The following is a 19,212-nucleotide window of genomic DNA, read 5'->3' on the forward strand; positions in this document are numbered from 1 at the left end:
TAGCAAGCTAGACTCTATGAGTGTGCTGTCTTGCTTTCTGTCTCTGGCATTTGTTTATCTTTTTCATAAGGAAGCACCAGGGTGCCTACAGACTGCAGTGTACTTTGATGTGTTTTAGTATACTGTTAAATCTCAACGTCTGATGTTTATTAATTAAAGAAATTAAATTAGCAGTCAGAAGATATGTAAATAGAGCCTGGCAGAGCTCCATAGATCCCCTGAGAGAGGTGATGTAGTCTTCTGCTTGAGTTACCTTGCACGCTCAGTGAGAACTCAAGGGATCGCTCTGCTGGCTTCATAGCACACATTCAGCCTTTGCATGGCCAATGGGGACATCGTGTACTGCTGATCAGTGAAGGGAGACAAAGCTACCATTCAAAACAATGTAATCGCATGCTCTCTCTCTTCTCATTTCCCTCTTCTTTTTTTTCCTGTTCCATTTTTAGTTGCTGGAGACTGTCGCTCTTCAGTTTCTCCATTTTGCCTCTCCTTTTCTCAAGTCCTGGCCTCTCATAGAAACATGACGGCAGAAAAAGGCCATAGGGCCTATCTAGTCTGCCCATCCGCCCAACTAATTTAGCTTTACAGTTCCTATCACTCTCGAAGAGATCCCCCGCTTTCTTGAATTCAGATTCCATTTTTGTCTCCATAATCTCCACTGGGAGGCTGTTCCACACATCCACCACCCTCTCTGTAAAGAAATATTTCCTAGGATTACTCCTGAGACTACCCCTTTTCAGCCTCATCACATGACCCTTCGTCCTAGAGCCTCCTTTCCATGGACACTATGAGATATTTGAATGTCTCTATCGTATCTCCCCTATCTCCCCTTTCCTCTAGGGTGGACATGTTTAGGTCTTTAAGTCTATCCCCATGTGCTTTAGAATAAAGATCAACTCTAGTCTTCTGTTTGTGAATGTGTGCATTTCTCGCTTTCTCAATTCTTGGCTCAATAACTTGAATCCTTTCTCCACTGACCATAGTAAGCAGAAATTGTTTGTCTTCCCCTCTATCCTTGCTGCCCTCTCTTTTTTTTCTCCCTCACATGCTCTCTTGCTGTGCTTCTCTCCCTCGGTTGGTCCTGATGGTGTCTGCAGTATTTTCTCTCTGTCTGGCTGTGTTTCTCATTCTGCTTTTGTCCCTCTCTCTTTCGGCAGAGCTCTCCTTTGTTCACAGTACATATAAACCTGTCTGTCCATTCAGTATCTGTCTGTCCCTCTCTCCATCTGTTCCTACTTTCTGTACCCCTTTGCCTGTCCTTCTTGTGGTGTTACATAGACTGAATAAAGATCCTTGAGCACCACACGACACAACCCAACACAGCGCTTCTTTCCACGTAAATTAACCATTCAATCTTATGCAGATTTGTTCCACCTCAGCAATATGTCCCAGCTCCCATCCGAGAAATGCTGGCATTTAAACTCTCTGTAGGCAGGAATCCAAAGTGGGAGGGGAGAGAGAGAGGATATTGTAAGTATTCTAAGGGTTATGAGATTGGAAATGTCTTATGAATCTGTCTGAAATTTAATAAGTCAACACTGCACTGGAATTTTTGCATCTATAAATTTATATGACTTAGATCGAACAACATGAATTACAGAGAAAGGAGGATGAGTAACAAGAGCGACGGGAGAGAAAAAGGCAGAGAGGGATTCTAGGTCAGTAGGAAGGAAGGGATGGGGAAAGGCAGAGAGAGTAGGGCCCCTTAGAGGGAAGGCTAGATAGAGGGGAGAAAAGAGAAGCAGATGGAGGAGAGAAGAAGCATGAGGGAAGAAGGAAAAAATAGAGATGGGGGGGGGGGGGGGGGGGGGAAGGACAGAGAAAGAGGGAAAGAATGAAATATGCCCCGGGTAGGGTTCTGTTTTCTCTACGCACAATTGCAGTAATATGACATCACAGCGCAGCAGTGCACCAGCTGCTCTCTGGCCAAGGGAGAGAAAGAGGGTGGACATGGAAGACTTGCAACAAACTAATGGGTTAACAAATTTCTCTTGCATAATAGTAAATCAGTAATGTAGTAAAGATGGCAGAAAAAGATCAGTTGGCCCATTTTGTCCACTCTGTTAATCCTGTCCTCACTGCTAAGGCTATACAGCCAGGGCAGGTGCTTCCACAGGTCAATTAGGCGGTAACCTAGAGTGTCATACTTTGTGGGTGGGTGGGGGTGGCAGAATTGTGGGACGAGGCCCATGGCTGACAGCAGAGCCCATCCTACCAATCACAGAAGTCGGCAGGAGCTGCCGTCAGTAGGTAAGTCTTGGAGGTGGGGAGTGGGAAAGGGGAGATGCAAGGCTGAAGGCTGCCTAGGGCATCTAATATCTTTGCACTAGCCCCATATACCGTATAGCATTGCAGGAATGTATGCAGTAAGGGTCTTAAGAGTGTCTTGGCTACACTGTAATACATGACAGCTTTAAATGTCATATCTCTAGCGATACCACATCACTGCACACTGCAGAGTGCCTTACTGCAATTATAAATGATATTAAGTATATTTTAAAGTTATTATTCATTTTCCTGCACCGTGGGCTCCCTGCTGCTCATTAATAAGCTGGTGACTCCCGCGGACCTTCAGCCTGTGCCATTTTTAATTGCCAGCAGGCAGGTCGAGTACCTAGGAATTTTGGACTCGTGGACGAGGAAAGATGGGTTCAGGGGGTAGGGGTTGGGGAAGGCCGGGGAAGTAAGGGCATCAACTTTTAACAATGGGATCGCTGGTTTGGATCGGGTCAGTCTGGATTGCCGGAGGGATCTGGGCGGTTTTTCAATGAGAATGGGGGCCTGGGACAGAGTGAGAGACTCAGACTGACAGAGTGTGAGACTGAAAGAAAGTGAGACTTAAGAGAGCATGAGACAGAAAGCCTGAGACAGCCTGGTTGTAGTCCTGTCTGCTTAGCCTGGGGAGGGCCGACTCAGTCCCCTCCTACTTCTCTCACACTCCACCTCTGTGAGAGAGAGCGCGTGTATGAGAGAGAGAGAGAGAGAGAGAGGCTACCTCCATTGCGTGTTGGTTGTTGGAAAAATAATAAAAATGAAGTGCTAAAAACCCCCCAAAAAAAACAGAACAAGGAAGGGCAGTAATTGTTTTCCCAAGGCAGCAAAAAGCTAGCAGTAGGGCTTTTTGATTTTTTATACTTATTTTCGCTGCTATTTTGTTTTAGTTTGTTCGGTTTTACCTTGCATTTTATCATGTGCTGATTTGTACAGCCTGAGCTTGTATAAGTGTGATGCACTGCTGTTTGAATATGCCTTTCCTATTAAGATTTGTCTTTTTTCTTGGAGATCTTGAATTTAAGCAAATAAATATATAAATGAGGCTGGCCCGGACGATCAGGCTGCCTGGATCTTATGAGCTGCTCTCTGACCCTTGTGGGCCCCCCTTATCAGGCTCAGCCTCAGCTGAGGCCATTGTGTAACCCTGCAGCAGCGCCCCAGATACCAAAAGTATGTCTGCAGCTGAAGAGAGGCCTTAGAGAGGAGACAGCAGCACCCTGAGCCTCCCAGACTCCCACAGCGGTGGGAGTTAACGAGCCAGGGGAGACCCGTGCCTCCCGTACAGTAATTTATCCCTGTCAATATAAACAGTCCCCAGGTTACAGGGAAGAGTCTTTAAGCCTAAACTGCTTTTGTCTTGTCTCTGCAGGAGAGTGCTGGAGGCAGCAAAGAAAGCCAATCAAACCGGACATTTCATATGGGTGGGATCAGACAGCTGGGGCTCCAAAATTGCTCCTGTGCTTCATCAGGAGGAAGTGGCTGAGGGCTCTGTCACTATCCTACCCAAGCGAGTGTCCGTGAGAGGTAGGTAGGCATCCTGTGCCTGAGGGAATCTTATCTGGGATGCAGAGAGTACTGCTCCATTCCACTCCCCTGCCATGTCCATCCAACTGGGGAGGGAAAGCTTGTACTGCTGCTGCCCATGCTGTGCCTGTTCTGTGACTGAGGTAATGTGTGTGTATATGGAAGCTTGTACTGCTGCTGCCTGTGCTGTACCTGTTCTGTGACTGAGGTAATGTGTGTGTATATGGAAGCTTGTACTGCTGCTGCCCATGCTGTGCCTGTTCTGTGGTTGGGATAATGTGTGTTTGTATATGGAAGCTTGTACTGCTGCTGCCTGTGCTGTACCTGTTCTGTGACTGAGGTAATGTGTGTGTATATGGAAGCTTGTACTGCTGCTGCCCATGCTGTGCCTGTTCTGTGGTTGGGATAATGTGTGTTTGTATATGGAAGCTTGTACTGCTGCTGCCTGTGCTGTACCTGCTCTGTGACTGGGGTAATGTGTGTGTATATGGAAGCTTGTACTGCTGCTGTCCATGCTGTGCCTGTTCTGTGATTGGGGTAATGTGTGTGTATGTGGAAGCTTGTACTGCTGCTGCCTGTGCTGTACCTGTTCTGTGGTTGGGACAATGTGTGTGTGTGTGTGGGGGGGGGGGGGTATCTATGGAAGTGTGTACTGCTGCTGCCTATGCTGTACCTGTTCTGTGATTGGGGTAATATGTGTGTATATGGAAGCGTGCACTGCTGTTGCCCATGCTGTGCCTGTTCTATGATTGGGGTAATATGTTTATTTATTTTATTTATCGAGTTTTATATACCGTCGTTCGGTTTCGCCTTCACAACGTTTTACAAAGTATCGATTCTCTGTAATTAAATGTGTGTGTGTGTGTGGGTGTATATGGGAGCTTGTACTGCTGCTGCCTGTGCTGTACCGCTCTGATTGGGACAGGGTTATGTGTTTATGGAAGCTTGTACTGCTGCTGCCTGTGTTATACCTGTCCTATGGCAGGATACCAAGTATGTTAAAAAATAAATAAATAAATAAACAAACTGATGTCTGGTCCCCTCACAACTCTATACAACTTGTCCTTCAAGATAGGGGAGACGCTAAGAGAGAGTGAATGTGGTCCTAGCCAGCCTGAGCTCATGGGAAGTTGTAGCGGCCCACTATGGACAGGGAGGAAGCAGGAAGTTAGAAGAGGATGGGACATGAAATGAGATGGATTCACAAGATCCTATCAGTCAAAGCACATTGAGTTTTTTAACAGGTTGACAATTGTGGTGGCTAAGAGGTGCGGTAGATAGATGTTGTCTATCTGGACATTAGTAAGGCTTTGGACACTCTCCCACATAGACTGTTGGGCCAACTCAGAGTATCCCAAAAAGGAAGACACTCACGTCCAAAAAGGAGGACAAAATGCAGGACAAAAATTAGCATTGAATTCGCATATATAATTAGCAGAAATGAATTTGAATATGCAAATACATTTGCCTAGATGAAACATTACAAATTATTACTATAATTTAAATAGAAATACAACTCACTATATTGTGGAAGACTCTAAACAAGGAATCCAGATTACAGCAGAACTAGAATTCAGGTACAATAATTCCCTTCCTCAAAGAGCTTAGCATCTATGCGGGTTCCTTGCCCCATTTCTTGCTTTGGCTCCCTACGCCACAACCTTCTTACCGTCTGTGGAGGTTCCCTGTTGCTCTCCCTCTCCCCCATTTCCCCTCCCTCTATCTCTCCCTTGCCCAGTCCCTCAATCTCTCCTCTGTCCCTACATTCAGTAGATTCCTGTGCCCCTCCCCCTAGCACTGGGTCCCACCCGTCTCTCTTTTTTCTCACCCCCACCCACCCAGCACCTGGTCTGTCTCTGACATACACACGCACATTCCTTCTGCTGCTGTGCTGTTGCTCATTTACTCAACCAGCAAGGGCTTCCACGTACAACCTTCCCCCTAGGAAGCCTGCAGCAGCAGCACACAGAGTTCTTACATGGCTACCAGCCTATCCCCAACCACTCTCGCATAATCTCACTGGCTATGTCCACAGCGGGCTCGGGGCTGTCTGCATGCACACCTGGAGCGTTCAGAATTTCCCCAGACTCGCCTCTCCCTTCCTGAGATTAAGCTTGCTTTCAGCTTCAGCTCCACAGCACTTCCCCATGGGCTGCTGGTGTCCAACCCAGCTCTGCTGACTCCTGGCCCTTCCCCATACAGTCTCTGCCTGCCCTGAGATGAGATTTTCTTTTTTTGGCTGGGCAGAGTGGCTAGCCTCCCAGACAGGGGCAGAAAAAGGATTGTCCAGGAGAAAGGAAGACACACGATCACGCTATATGGGGATAGGCCAGAAAGTTGTAAATGGGAGAGGAGCTGACTGAGTGGCAGGATGGGCTGCATGGACACAGGCGCTCCCGGTGAAGGCAAAGTTATCAGTGGGGGTCCCCATGAGCTCTGGGGCTGGTTCAGTTCAGTGTCTTCGTTAGTGACTAGGGAGGTGCATTGGTCACATCCGTTTCGGCGGGCACCCGCTGATCTCGCCGACTTTCTAGAACACACGGAAAACGGAGAGCACGCCTGTATTTGTAATAATGAGATGCACGCATGCTCCCCGTTTCCCCGGGTGTACTGGAAAGTCCTCGAGGCACGCGTAACGAACGCACATCTCTATTAGTGACACTGATGAGAAACCTGAGGAAAAAATGTGCTTGTTTGCAGACGATACTAATGAAAGAGGACTTGAGACAACTGGAAGAAAGCTCAAGGATGTGGAAAATCAGGGGAGTGAATTCGGCGGGGGGAGGGGGGGTTATGGCAGCAGAACTGGGGAGGAGAGTTTGGCAGGGGAAGGGAAACCTGGTCCTTTACTTTCCTTTTTTTTTTTCCTTTGGTGTTTTTCATTTCAATTAAACAAAACGAACCGAAATAAACATCAAACGAAAAAAAAAAAGAAACGAATTTGATAAACAAAACTTTTATTGTGTGTGTACACATCCCTATGAAAAATGGGCTTCGATGCGAAAAAGTCGTGCATGTGGGATGCATAAAGCCATTAGCCACATATCAATTAGAAGGACAAGAACTGGAAAATGTCAAACAAGAAAGAGATCAATAGAGTAATCATCTCAGATGACCTCAAGGTAGCCAGTCAATGTAATAAAGCAATCGGGAAGGCTAACAGTGTGCTTGGCTGCATAAGCAGAAAAGCGAGGTAAGACGGTGAGGCCCCCACCGGTTCTGGGGGCTGTACCTTCGTGAGGACACTGAGAGGATGGAGGCGGTTCAGAGAGAGGCTATTTAAAGGATGCAAAGCCTGCAACGCAAACCCCCTACAAAGAAGGTTCCCAAAATGCACTCGCTGGAGGAAGGAAGGGTTGGGGGACATGATAGATACGTTCAAATATATCACAGGCTTCGATGAAGTCTGGGGAGGTGCAATTTACATAGACAGGGGAGGTCACGGTCACAATCTGTAACTGCTGGAAAGAAGATTAAAATACAAACCTTGAGTAAATACTTTATTGAGGGATGGTGATTGCCTGGAATCGGCTACTGCCAGAGGTAGCGACAGACAAAATCCTGACAGAATTTTAACGTGCTTAGGACAGACACAGAGCGCAGGGGTAAGGGCAGGGGATATCAGGTAGAACCAGTGAAGGAGGAGGCTTGAGTATTTGCGCAGGCAGAGGAAACGTTAGAGGAGGGGAGAAATAGCTAATGGGCAGAGAGTGGCGGGACAGCAGCAACGGGCTTCCAATAAGGCCAGGGTAACCTGCGTGGGGCATCCATGGCTGCAACCCATTATGTGGCTGTTTAATATCTGTGTTTTTGACTGTAACCTGCCTAGAGCAACTCTTGTTGTGTAGGGAGCTTAGAAGAACTCTAATAAAGAGGATTGTTCCAGTTGTCACAGGTCATTTGCGTGGCTCTTAGCTCCCCCATGTGGGAGCCTGAGAGGGTGAGCCTCAGTAACCATCCTAGGGTGTGGACTTTTAGCTATCCCTTGTAAGGGTTGCAGGTCACTGTGCTGCCTCTTGTTTGGTTTACTCAGGGAAGGACCCTTGGGCCTCTAAGGGATGAGGCTTGGGACAAAGTGTTCCTTTACCTAATCTTTGGAAACCTTTTGGTGTTGGAGGAGGAAAGGCTGGCCACCCTTTCTTTCTCTGTTTTTGGTCTTCCTTCTCCAAGGCTTTTAGTTTTTAATCATGTCTGAGCGCCTTAGGACCCAGGGGCTCAGCGCTATCTCTCACCTGGTTAGCACGGGTGGGCTATCATTAGTCCTGAATGGAGGAACGAATCTGGTTCATTCCTGGGGGAGGAGGAGGCAGTGAAGAAGATCTCTGGCGCCCATCCGGTGTTATCCACATCTACATCAAGATGTTGAAGAGAGGAGCCTGGAAGTATCCTTACCAACGACAGGGGCATAAGGGGAATGACTGAACAACTAGACTCTCGGGATGAAATATGGGACTTTATGATACAATCTAAACTAGGAGATGATGTGTTATCCACCGAATTCCAGGAGGAAGCTTTAAACTATCCCATTCATTTCAATTGATCAAGAATAAGAACTAGCAATTGATATCGGTAACAGAATAAATCAATAGGAAGCTTAAAGCCATAAGTTTATTAGAAGTTCTAATGCAGTAAAATGGATTTGTAACTATGAAGAACTGTAAAAAAAAAGCTTTTCATCAATTTCCATCATTAATCAGTACGTTAAGTTGGAAATCACATCAGTTTCCAGCATGATTATTAATTTGTTGGGTTAAGATCTGAACAACACTCAGGACCTAGGAAGTAGCCTTCCTCCCTCCCCCCATCACACACCCCCTGACAGGGAATCTTGGGTATCAGATTGTATTAACATCAAGAGAGGACTCTACCAGCTTGACCTTTATTTGAGGTGTAATCTTTGGATACTGGGAAGGAATGCGAGCCCAGGGGTTACATTTGCAATAGGTGGGCTATAGAATTGTAAATAATTAAATAAACCCCAACACCAGTTGAATGACTACATTTGGCTTTAGAAGATTAGTATAACCGGCCTAATGCAGTCATAGTTATAACCCTCATATCAGTGAGCTCGGGACAATGCAGAAGGTCCTGGTGGGAAAAGGATTGAGAGGTTGAGGAAATGGCATTGGTTTGAGTATTCTGTTATAGGTGTGTGTGTGTGTATGAGGGGAGCTTGCACTTCCACTCCCTGGGCTGTACCTGTTCTTTTATAGAGCTGTGTGTGTCTAAAGGGAGCTTGCACTGCCGCTACCTGTGCTGGGACAGACTGTGTGTTTGTGTGTGTTACCTGCTGCTGCACTTCTGTACCTGATCTGTGTGTGTGTGTGTGAGGGGAGCTTGCACTGCCGCTACCTGTGGTGGGACAGACTGTGTGTTTGCGTGTGTTACCTGCTGCTGCACTCCTGTACCTGATCTGTGTGTGTGTGTGTGTGTGTGTGAGGGGAGTGTGCACTGCTGCTACACTTGCTGTCCCTGCTCTGTGAAGAAATGGAGGACTTTGGTTTCTAACACTGTCAGTCTGACAGCAGCAGGAGGTCCAATTTCAAAACCATTTATGCAGGTTAAAAGTGATTTGCCACATAAATTCTCCATCTGAACGTGTACCTTCCTCAGTAAGGCTTCAAGTCCATGAAACGGAGATGGGGTGTTCCCAGGGGCAGGGTCTTTTGATTGGGATCAGGAAATAATGTGCATTTTCAAACCGCTCCATGCTGGGGGGGGGGGGGGGGTAATAACCAAATTTCCTGCACTGGTGCAAACTCAGTGGGTACATTTTACCTGTGGATACTTTGGCTTTGAGAACTGCCTCAGGGAAACACTATCACTGAGATTGGCATTTTTTTCTGTAGATAGCTTTTCTGGCCAAAACAATGTGCGTAGTTTTTAAAAACCAAATCTCTGTGACCTAACCTCACCTCTGTGCAAATGCCTCCACAGTAGGCAGGTACAAGCCAGCACCTCATTTTATCCACATATTGGGTAGTTTACCTGTGGAAATGGCTTTAATATGGGCCTGGTTATCTTCCATTCAAAGAGGACCTGCACCAAAAGCAGCAGCAAATGCATTTTATATTGGTTGCAGTTTTCACTGTGGAAGTGCTCCAAAGCAAAAGCTTGCACATAGAGCCTGCAGGTACACAAGTACCTGTGAACTTCGGCATTATCATCCCCCAAATTCATCCCCCAAATTCACTAAAAAAAAAATAAAAAAAATTGATAAAAAAAAAAACCTGAGGAAAATAAATCAGCCATTCTCCCTGGTCCTTTGGGCTACCTCAGACTATCAGCCATTCTCTGGTCCTTTGGGCTGCCTCAGACTATCATGCACACCAGCAGTAGCAGCAGCTGGAGAGGTTAATACTGGGGATTTCCCCTTTTTACCACGAGGAGACCTGTTAAATCTGTCACCTTGGAAAGCAGCCGATGTGGGGAAAATATTCCACTGACTCAGTCTGGGAGCAGTGGGGCTTCTATGGAGGCTGACCTGGAGTCCAACCTGGGTCTCTGCTCCAGTCTGGGGTTTCCGACTGCCCACCAAATGCATTCTGAGTCCGGTAACCCAGAAATCCATGCCAGGATATTTTCCTTCAACCCTTTCCATTCTTAGGTATCCAGTCCCAGTATTTCCTCCCTCCAGTCTCTGATATGGGGATCAGATAGATCTGGAGAGGAATATGGGATGGCAGGGAATCCGAGCACTGTAAAATTTGATTTTATTTTAGTGTATGTGTATTTGTCATTTTAATGATGATATGTTTGGATTTGTGGATTCCATGTGCTGTGTTTGTAATTGTCATGTACATCGCTTTAAATGATTTTATTGTAAAATCAGGAAAGCGATTCCTAAATTTTAATAAAATAAATGTGAGTGAAAAAATGAACTTCAGTGCACCAGTTCCTTACTCATGCACTAAAAAAAGACTTAACTCTCAATGTAGTAAACTAAGGGCATGCTAACCCAAAAACATACGCCCCAAAACAGTATTAACGCACATACAGCAGGCCTTCTGCACACAAATCCTGTTTTCTGATACTGGCCACAGGAAGTTTTACTCCATCTCTGACCAGGAGTTACATTTAAAGCATGATCAAAATAAAAGTTAAGCCTACACACCTTTCTGCACTGGGAGGAGGGAGGGGGAATAGCTAATGCTCTCATTGACAGGAGATTTGCATAGAGCAGCGCTAATGCACCTGCTAGCGCACTTGATTGTGGGCACATTTCTGGTGTGCAAAACTTTGTTAAATCATGAGTAAAGTTCTGCACACAGACGTGCGCACCCAGCCGCACACTAACCTGTGCGTACAGCGCAGCCCGCCCGCGCTATGTTGGTCCCTCTGAGGGCGCCAGGCCTCTGCCAGTCCCTGGAGCCTTCAGAGCTGTTATGCTCTTGGTGCACTGAGGCATCCGTCTCCTATCGCATCTCTCTTCCTCACAGCTCACTCTCTTCTGTGCAGGCTTTGACCGCTACTTCACCAGTCGAACTCTGGACAATAACAGGAGGAACATCTGGTTTGCTGAGTTCTGGGAGGATAACTTCCATTGTAAACTGAGCCGGCATGCACTGCGCAAGGGTAGCAACATCAAGAAGTGCACAAGTAAGTGGTCAGGGTGGGAGTGACTGCTTATGGGCAGGAGGCGGAGCTCAGCTTGGGAACGCCCCCCCTCCTCCCTTCCCCGTCTCCGCAGGCAGGAGCTCAGTGCAGAAGCAGCTTCCGCAGCCCCATGAGCAGGAGTCCTGTACAGGAGCGTTCCCATCTCCCTCTTCCACAGGCAAGAGCAGTCTCACCAAATCAAGCCCCCCCCCCCCCCCCCCCCCCCCATGAGCAGGAGCTGTCCATGGGACTATGATGTAATTTCGCAGAACGGCTTCCTTGGTAAATCGTGCACACTTACAGTATAGCCATTGTTTGGTAAGTTCTCGGATTGCTTATTGCACCCATACTGAATGATATTTTACATTGATAAAGTGGTGTCTGTCCTTGATGCATCACAAAGACCCTGCCCAGAGTCCCACAGGTGCGGTGGGAGTGGAACTGGTGACCCTTCTGTCCTGTGTACTTGATCCTCCACAACAGACTCTCACCTGGTTTATTATATAGGATAGCGCTTGGAAGCAGAGTCTCCTTAATAAAAGCAGAGCCGGTTTGCTGGGTCACTCTGACTCCTCTTACTGTTCTGGCTGCTTCTTCTCCCTCACACCTCACCTGGCTTTGTCACCTCTGTTCTTGACTCCTCTCACCTTCCCTCTATTGTCTGTATTGCCGCCCTCTCAGTGGTAATTCCCTCCCCCGCCTCCCTCAAAAAATGTACCAGGTCGGGACCATCAGCAGCCTTCACCTTCCACTCCGGCTGCAATGGGGAAAAAGGAAGCTAGTTGGGAAAGATTTATGGCGGAAAGTCCTGACTGCTTCCTGCCCTGAACTTCCCCCTCTCCTTCCCCTCCACTTCTTTCTTCTTGCACTCTCCTCTCCTCCTTCCCCTCCTGTATATGCCCCTGCTCCAGTGCTCCCTAAGAACTCTGTGTTGAGGCTTTGCGTAGGTTGCAGGTCACGGGGTCTCTGCCAAGGCCTTAGGCCAGCAGGATTCTGCTGAGGCGAGGAGCTGCAAAGCGGGCAGCTTCTCTAAAGGGGCAGCATGGGGGGACGGGGGTTGCTACAGAGCCGCATTATTTATTCCCTGTGCCTTCTCCTGCCTCTGCACCTGACCCCGACCCCGACCCTGTGGATTCTGGGGGAAGTAACTTGTTCTCCCTGCGCCTGGGCTGTAGCCCCTGCTCTCTCCCTGACTGTGTGACTTTGGGCAAGTCCCTCTGGTTCCGATTTTAAGGCTTGGGTGAGATGTTGATGCCTCTTCCAGTGGGCACAATTTTTTTTAGGGGACACGTTTTCGCTGTGCACCAAATTCATGCCTAGGATAAATCTTGCACCGTTTCAGAATTGCATGATAAAAGGATCTGTGTCATTTTTGTGCAGTTCATGGGATGGTAGAAACTGCAAGGTGTATTTTATAGTGCAATCATTCATTAAATATACAAAGTACTCGTAATTTTGTGTATCTTTCTGGATTTTGGGGTTATTCCTTACATATGATCCATGCTCTGCCCGAATCTCCCTTCTTTGGAAACTCTCCTGTGAGCTAGGTGTCAGAATATGCTCACAGGTCTCCTGTCCCAAAGGTGATGGTTCCTTGTCACTGTGCTGCTCAGCCTTTCATACTCAAAGATGCAGAAATGGTGTCCTTCCAAACTGCCGTCTCCTGCCTCTCTCCTGGCAAATTCAAGCTGCACATCGCAGCGTGCTATTTCGCCTGCCTCTCTCTGAAGAGCAGGGAGATCCCCAGGGTGCTGGAGAAAGTAAGGGGTATATCTATGCCGAGGGGGCCGAGTGAGTGGTTCCGACAGCCCTTCAATACAGCAGCTGCTCTCGGTTTTGAGACTCGCAATCACTTACATGGCCCTCGTTCTGCAGGTACTCACTCCAGGGACCTGCAACAGTACAAGGATACCAGAGCACTTTACTTTCAACAGCTTGCATTTTCCTATGGGAACCAGATATTTTCTGGAGGGAAACATTTTAATTGATGCTAAAGGCGTATAGCAGCAAGTGGCATGCCAGCAAATGAATTTGATAAGACAATGTTTACATCAAATATCTTGTGTCATGTGCGCAGTGTGTCAGAGTATCTCCAGCAACGCTGTTACACATGCTTTAGTAGGGAGTCAAATTTCAAGCACTCGGACACTGCCTTCATCCAAAGGAAGGCCATAATCCCCAACCCTTGGACTAGTGTCACAAGCACATGGGGCAAAGAACATGAATGGTTGGCTTCAGCCATGGAAGCACTGATCCTGACTCTGGTCTGGATGCAAGAACAGGATGGCTCTCTCAACCAAATCAAACCGAAGACAGTGGATGAAGTCTTAATGTTGCCCCATTGCATGCATGGAAATGTAGTCTCCTAAATTTAAGGGACTCAGAGCTGTCATTCCAGGAATGCTATGGAGGTAAACAAGGCCTTGATCGATCAGCCTCTTTGGAATTGCTTGCAAACCTATGGAAGGATGCCTGGCCAATTGCCCGAGAGTCTTGCTTTATATCACCAGTATGAAAACGGTCCCACCAAAGTCGCCTGCCATGCATTCCTCTCATGCACACAGTTGCAGAAGAGTGACGTGTGGTGATGCCCTGTTGCTGAGTCACCTCTGCATTCACTGTTTCTTGCTCTGCTTAGTCACGGTGGCTCTGGTTTGTCTACCACCAGCAGAGTTACAAATAATTGCTGAATTGCAGCCAGAGCTGAGCATGACACACAAAATACTTTTTAACAGTCAGTACTTTCGTTCCCGTGTTTTTTCAGTTTAGTAAATGCAAATATTGCAAGGAATTGTTTTGAGGATCCCCTTTCAATACGGCTGCCAATGGTCTTCTCAGACTTTGTCACCTTTCCAGTTTGCAGCTGTACCTCGCCCCATCCCCCACCCCCTGTGCATTATGGGACTTGAATAAACAACAGGTTAAAGAGAAGGGTTTGGGGGTAGCCTCGACTAGGAAAAGAAAAGTTTATAAATGAGGGGGTAGATGGAGAGGGAAGAAATTCACATGATGGAAATCTGGAAAGACAATTTTGGAAACACTGAGGTCTTTACCTAAACACAAAAGCATGCCATGGGGGCTTCACGACTTCCCAAAACAGAGACCCTGGGATCCTTCCCCTGTCTCATGCAACTCCTAGACTCTATCCAGAATGAGTTTGGGGTGATGGCAATTATTTTACAAGCCAGTCAAAAGCTTTTTATACCAATAGAAAAAAGTAATACAAAAGGTACAGTTCTCATCCTTTGAATTTAAATAAAAAAAACCCAACCCAACCTTTTAACCTTTATTTGTCACCCCAAACTTTTAGAAGATTTTTCAAAATGACTCAATGATGCCGTGCCTAATGACAGCTGGATGGAGAGGAATAATGCGAAAGACCCATGCATGATGACTTGCTGATGAGAGCTGGTGGGAAAGAGATAGGGACTAGGACTGTGTGCGATGGCTTCCTGATGAGGACTAAGGGGAGAGGTTGTCATGATGTGTCTCTTTGAGCCAAATGGAAAGACACAAGCAGAGCAGCAGAGCCAGGTGAAGATGTTTAGAAAAGATCAAGTTAAGATACTGTGCCAGAATTATGAGATGCCTGCCCTGGACCTCTGTTCAGTCCTTGTGGTTTAGGGATGTGGCCTTTCACCCTCCCCTCTGCTCTTTTTAAGTCTAATTCCGCTCAGCCTGGGTAATTTACTCAATTACAGGTTTTAGACCTGAACAAGTAGACGTATAGGCTGGAGTAAGGCGTGGTGGGAAGGGTTACACACAACAGTTATGGTCTGATGGCACCGCAGACCGCGATATCCAATTAGGATATCTCAGAGCTGCCACTGCTGTCATGCACGTCACAGAGTCTTGCATTTGTCTCCTCCAGCATCCACAGGAGTTCCGTGCCTCTGTCACCCTTAATAACATTGATTTCTCAATCTTGGCCACTGTCCTCCCTGCACCCTCCCACTCAGCAGCGGAAGACATGATCCTCAACTGTATTCAACTACTCAATTAGCGGTAACCAACTTGGTTCTCTTCCTTGAGTTGACAGCTGCTGTCTGAAATCTCACACGGGTGCATGGGGCTTTCTGCTTTCCTAACCAGTGTGGAAAGACACCTCTCATGCCACAAGAAACTTCAATGATAGCAGAAGCATTCAAATTGTAGGGTTTAGTGGTCTGTAGAAGACTTGCATGTGGGTCTTTTAGAAAATACATTCAAGGAATATTTTTATCATTAGAAATCAACCCAACATTTTTCTGCAGTACAAGTACGGTATGGCAACGGCAGTCCACGCTTCAATAGTTTATTTATTTATTTATTTTTGGTTTTTATATACCGGAAGTTCCTGTATACAATACATATCACTCCGGTTCACATTTAACAAAGATAACTATCGCCGAGGAGGCGGTTTACATGGAACATATCGAATATAATGAACGGATAATAATCAAAGTACAATCTATTATGAAACCACTAAGATCAACTTGGAAAACAACTTGAAACATATAACTGACGCAATATGAACATTACAATATTGCTGTAAGACAGGCTGGATGTTTGTTCTTCTTGCTTTTAGCTCTCTGGGAAAGCTTGATGGAAAAGCCAAGTCTTTAGTTTCACTTTGAAAGTAGTATGGCACGGTTCAAGGCGGAGGTCCGGTGGTAGTGAGTTCCAGAGAGACGGGCCCGCTGTGGATAGAGCGCGTTTCCTCAGGGTAGATTTTGCTGGTTGGGTGATCATTCTGTTCTGGTATGCCCTTCTGGTTGGTTTGTTAGAAGAGTGTAGTTGAAGCTGGAAAGTTAAGTTGAGTGGGGAGATGTTATGTAGTGCCTTGTGAATCAACATGCAAGTCTTGAACTGAATCCTATATTTGATGGGAAGCCAGTGGAGATGCTGGAGGATTGGGGTGATATGGTCCCTTTTTTTGGCATTGGTAAGGATCCTTGCAGTAGCATTCAGAACCATCTGGAGTGGTTTGGTAGTGTATGCTGGAAGGCCCTGCAGGAGTGAATTACAGTAGTCTAATTTAGTAAGAATGATGGCTTGGAGTACTGTGTGGAAATCCCTGTAGAGTAGAAGGGGCTTTAGTTTCTTTAGCACTTGTAATTTAAAAAAGCATTCTTTTGTAGTGTTATTTATGAATTTATTGAGGCTGAGTCTGTTGTCTAGTAGTACTCCCAGATCCCTGACTTGAGGTGCGGTGGCATATCCTGAGGTGTCTGGAGAGTTGAATAAAGCGAATTCCATATTGGCTATGGTATTGGATGTCTGCAATGTCAGACCTAGTGGTTTTTTGGTTGCTAAGAGGAGGCCTCCTCCTCTTTCTTTGCGTCTGGGTATGGACAGTATGTCGTAGGTCTGGATAGGAAGCTGGTTGATTAGAGTTGTGTCAGTTGGTTTTAACCAGGTTTCTGTGATGGCACAGATATCTGGTTTAGAGTCGGATAGGAAGTCATTGAGTATGTGCGTTTTCTTGGATATGGATTGCGCATTAAACAGTGTGATTGAGAAAAGAGCCAGGCCAAGGCATTGGGTGATAGGTGTCAGCATGATGGGCCTGAGTCTCTGTTGGCGGTTCTGCTTAGTGGTGTACCACCTCTGAAGGTGAGAGGGTGAGAAGGTAATTTAGTCTCACCATGGAGCGATACAGAGGCATTATGCCTTCCTAATAATTCCCAACATTCTGTTTGCTTTTTTGACTGTCGCAGCACACTGAGCCAACAATTTCAATGTGTTATCCACTGTGATGCCTAGATCTCTTTCTTGGGTTGTAGCACCTAATATGGAACCCAACATTGTGTAATTATAGCATGGGTTATTTTTCCCTATATGCATCACCTTGCACTTGTCCACATTAAATTTCATCTGCTATTTGGATGCCCAATTTTCCAGTCTTACAAGGTCTTCCTGCAATTTATCACAATCTGCTTGTAATTTAACTACTCTGAACAATTTTGTATCATCTGCAAATTTGATTACCTCACTCGTATTTCTTTCTAGTAAGGGTCCCAATTCAGATCCCTGAGGCATTCCACTGCCCACTCCCTTCCACTGCGAAAATTGTCCATTTAATCCTACTCTCTGTTTCCTGTCTTTTAGCCAGTTTGTAATCCACGAAAGGACATCGCCACCTATACCATGACTTTTTACTTTTCCTAGAAGCCTCTCATAAGGAACTTTATCAAACGCCTTCTGAAAATCCAAGTACACCTCATCTACCGGTTCACCTTTAGCCACATTTATTAACTCCTTCAAAAAAGTGAAGCAGATTTGTGAGGCAAGACTTGCCTTGGGTAAAGCCATGCTGACTTTGTTCCATTAAACCATGTCTTTCTATATGTTCTGTGATTTTGATGCTTAGAACACTTTACACTATTTTTCCTGGCACTGAAGTCAGGCTAACTGGTCTGTAGTTTCCCGGATCGCCCCTGGAGCCCTTTTTAAATATTGGGGTTACATCAACTATCCTCCAGTCTTCAGGTACAATGGATGATTTTAATGATAGGTTACAAATTTTTACTAATAGGTCTGAAATTTCATTTTTGAGTTCCTTCAGAACTCTGGGGTGTATACCATCCGGTTTAGGTGATTTGCTACTCTTCAGTTTATCAATCAGGCCTACCATCACAGGTGTTATATTTATTTCAAAATGATGAATCTAGGTCTTAGCTAGCTGGCTACGTAGCACTGACTACCCAGCTAACTACTTAGCCGGATAAGTCACTTATTTTCATTATGAAGACAATCCTGCAGAGGTAGAAACAGGAAGCTGTGCACACATATGAAATGTGAGTGAAAAAAGTTGATTTAGGCTCGCAGACAACAGGTTGTGAACGGAGAAAGCAAAGTATGAGATCAAACTCAAGATGTGACTTAGACAAAATGGTATCGCTTTGAAAGAAGCCCTTTCTACACAAGGATTCCTAAGGCTATGACGAGGGAAGATAAATAAGGTCAAAGTCAAAAGCCTGGATGCAAGAGATGCTTTTGCTTTTACAGAAACATAGAAACATAGAAATGACGGCAGAAGAAGACCAAACGGCCCATCCAGTCTGCCCAGCAAGGTTCGCACTTTTTTTTTCTCATACTTATCTGTTACTCTTGGCTCTTAGTAACCTTTTGGTTCTATTTCCCTTCCACCCCCACCATTAATACAGAGGGCAGTGTTGGAGCTGCATCTAAAACTTAACCAATGGGAGCATTTCTGTGTTGGAGACATTTAGCTACCAGAAATTGAGATGGAAACAGAAGAGGAAGGGGAAGGTCCCTGAATGAAGTTTAAGGAATTCGATTTAGACAACTGAGCAGGAGCCATGGGACAGGGAGAAAACCTACTCATGGAGAAAAGGTAATAAGTTAACAGAAAAGCTACCATCGCAACCAGGGAGACAATCTAGCAAGATGTTTATTCATTTATTTATTTCAATTTATCTACTTTTTTGAATACTACATTCACCCAAAGCGGTTTACAGTACCTTAGAATAGCAGCATATAAGTAAGGACAGTAAATTAAAATAGCCAAGAGAGAGATGATAGAGAATCCCTCTTCTAGTGAGAGCGAGAAAGGATGTCATCTACAGTGAACAAGTAGTATTGACCACATAAGACGACCTACTTCACTGCTAAACCAGAGGATATAATTGAGGCCAAAGCATCCAGAGCACGTGTGTAAGTTTTTCCTCCACAAGTGATGATGTTTATGTGGTCTGCAATAGTGAGGGGAGATGTAAGGAGGAGTCACAAGCCAGGGAAGAGATTGAAAGAAGAGAATGTATTTTGTCAGCTACTGAAAAATATCAAAGAAGGAAGGAAACACTGTGTGATAAC

General features: G+C 45.9%; 1 protein-coding gene across 1 annotated transcript in view; it reads left to right on the top strand.

Moving 5' to 3' along the window:
- The window catches only part of GRM4 (glutamate metabotropic receptor 4), a 212,208-nt gene that overhangs the window by 98,510 nt on the left and 94,486 nt on the right, over positions 1–19,212 (top strand). The window contains exons 4-5 of the mRNA XM_029573595.1: positions 3,644–3,798; positions 11,257–11,397. Of these exons, the coding sequence (XP_029429455.1) occupies positions 3,644–3,798; positions 11,257–11,397 (296 nt within the window). The remainder of the gene's footprint in view (positions 1–3,643; positions 3,799–11,256; positions 11,398–19,212) is intronic.

The sequence above is a fragment of the Rhinatrema bivittatum genome, chromosome 12 (genome assembly GCF_901001135.1).
Source record: "Rhinatrema bivittatum chromosome 12, aRhiBiv1.1, whole genome shotgun sequence".
Taxonomy (NCBI): Eukaryota; Metazoa; Chordata; class Amphibia; order Gymnophiona; family Rhinatrematidae; genus Rhinatrema; species Rhinatrema bivittatum.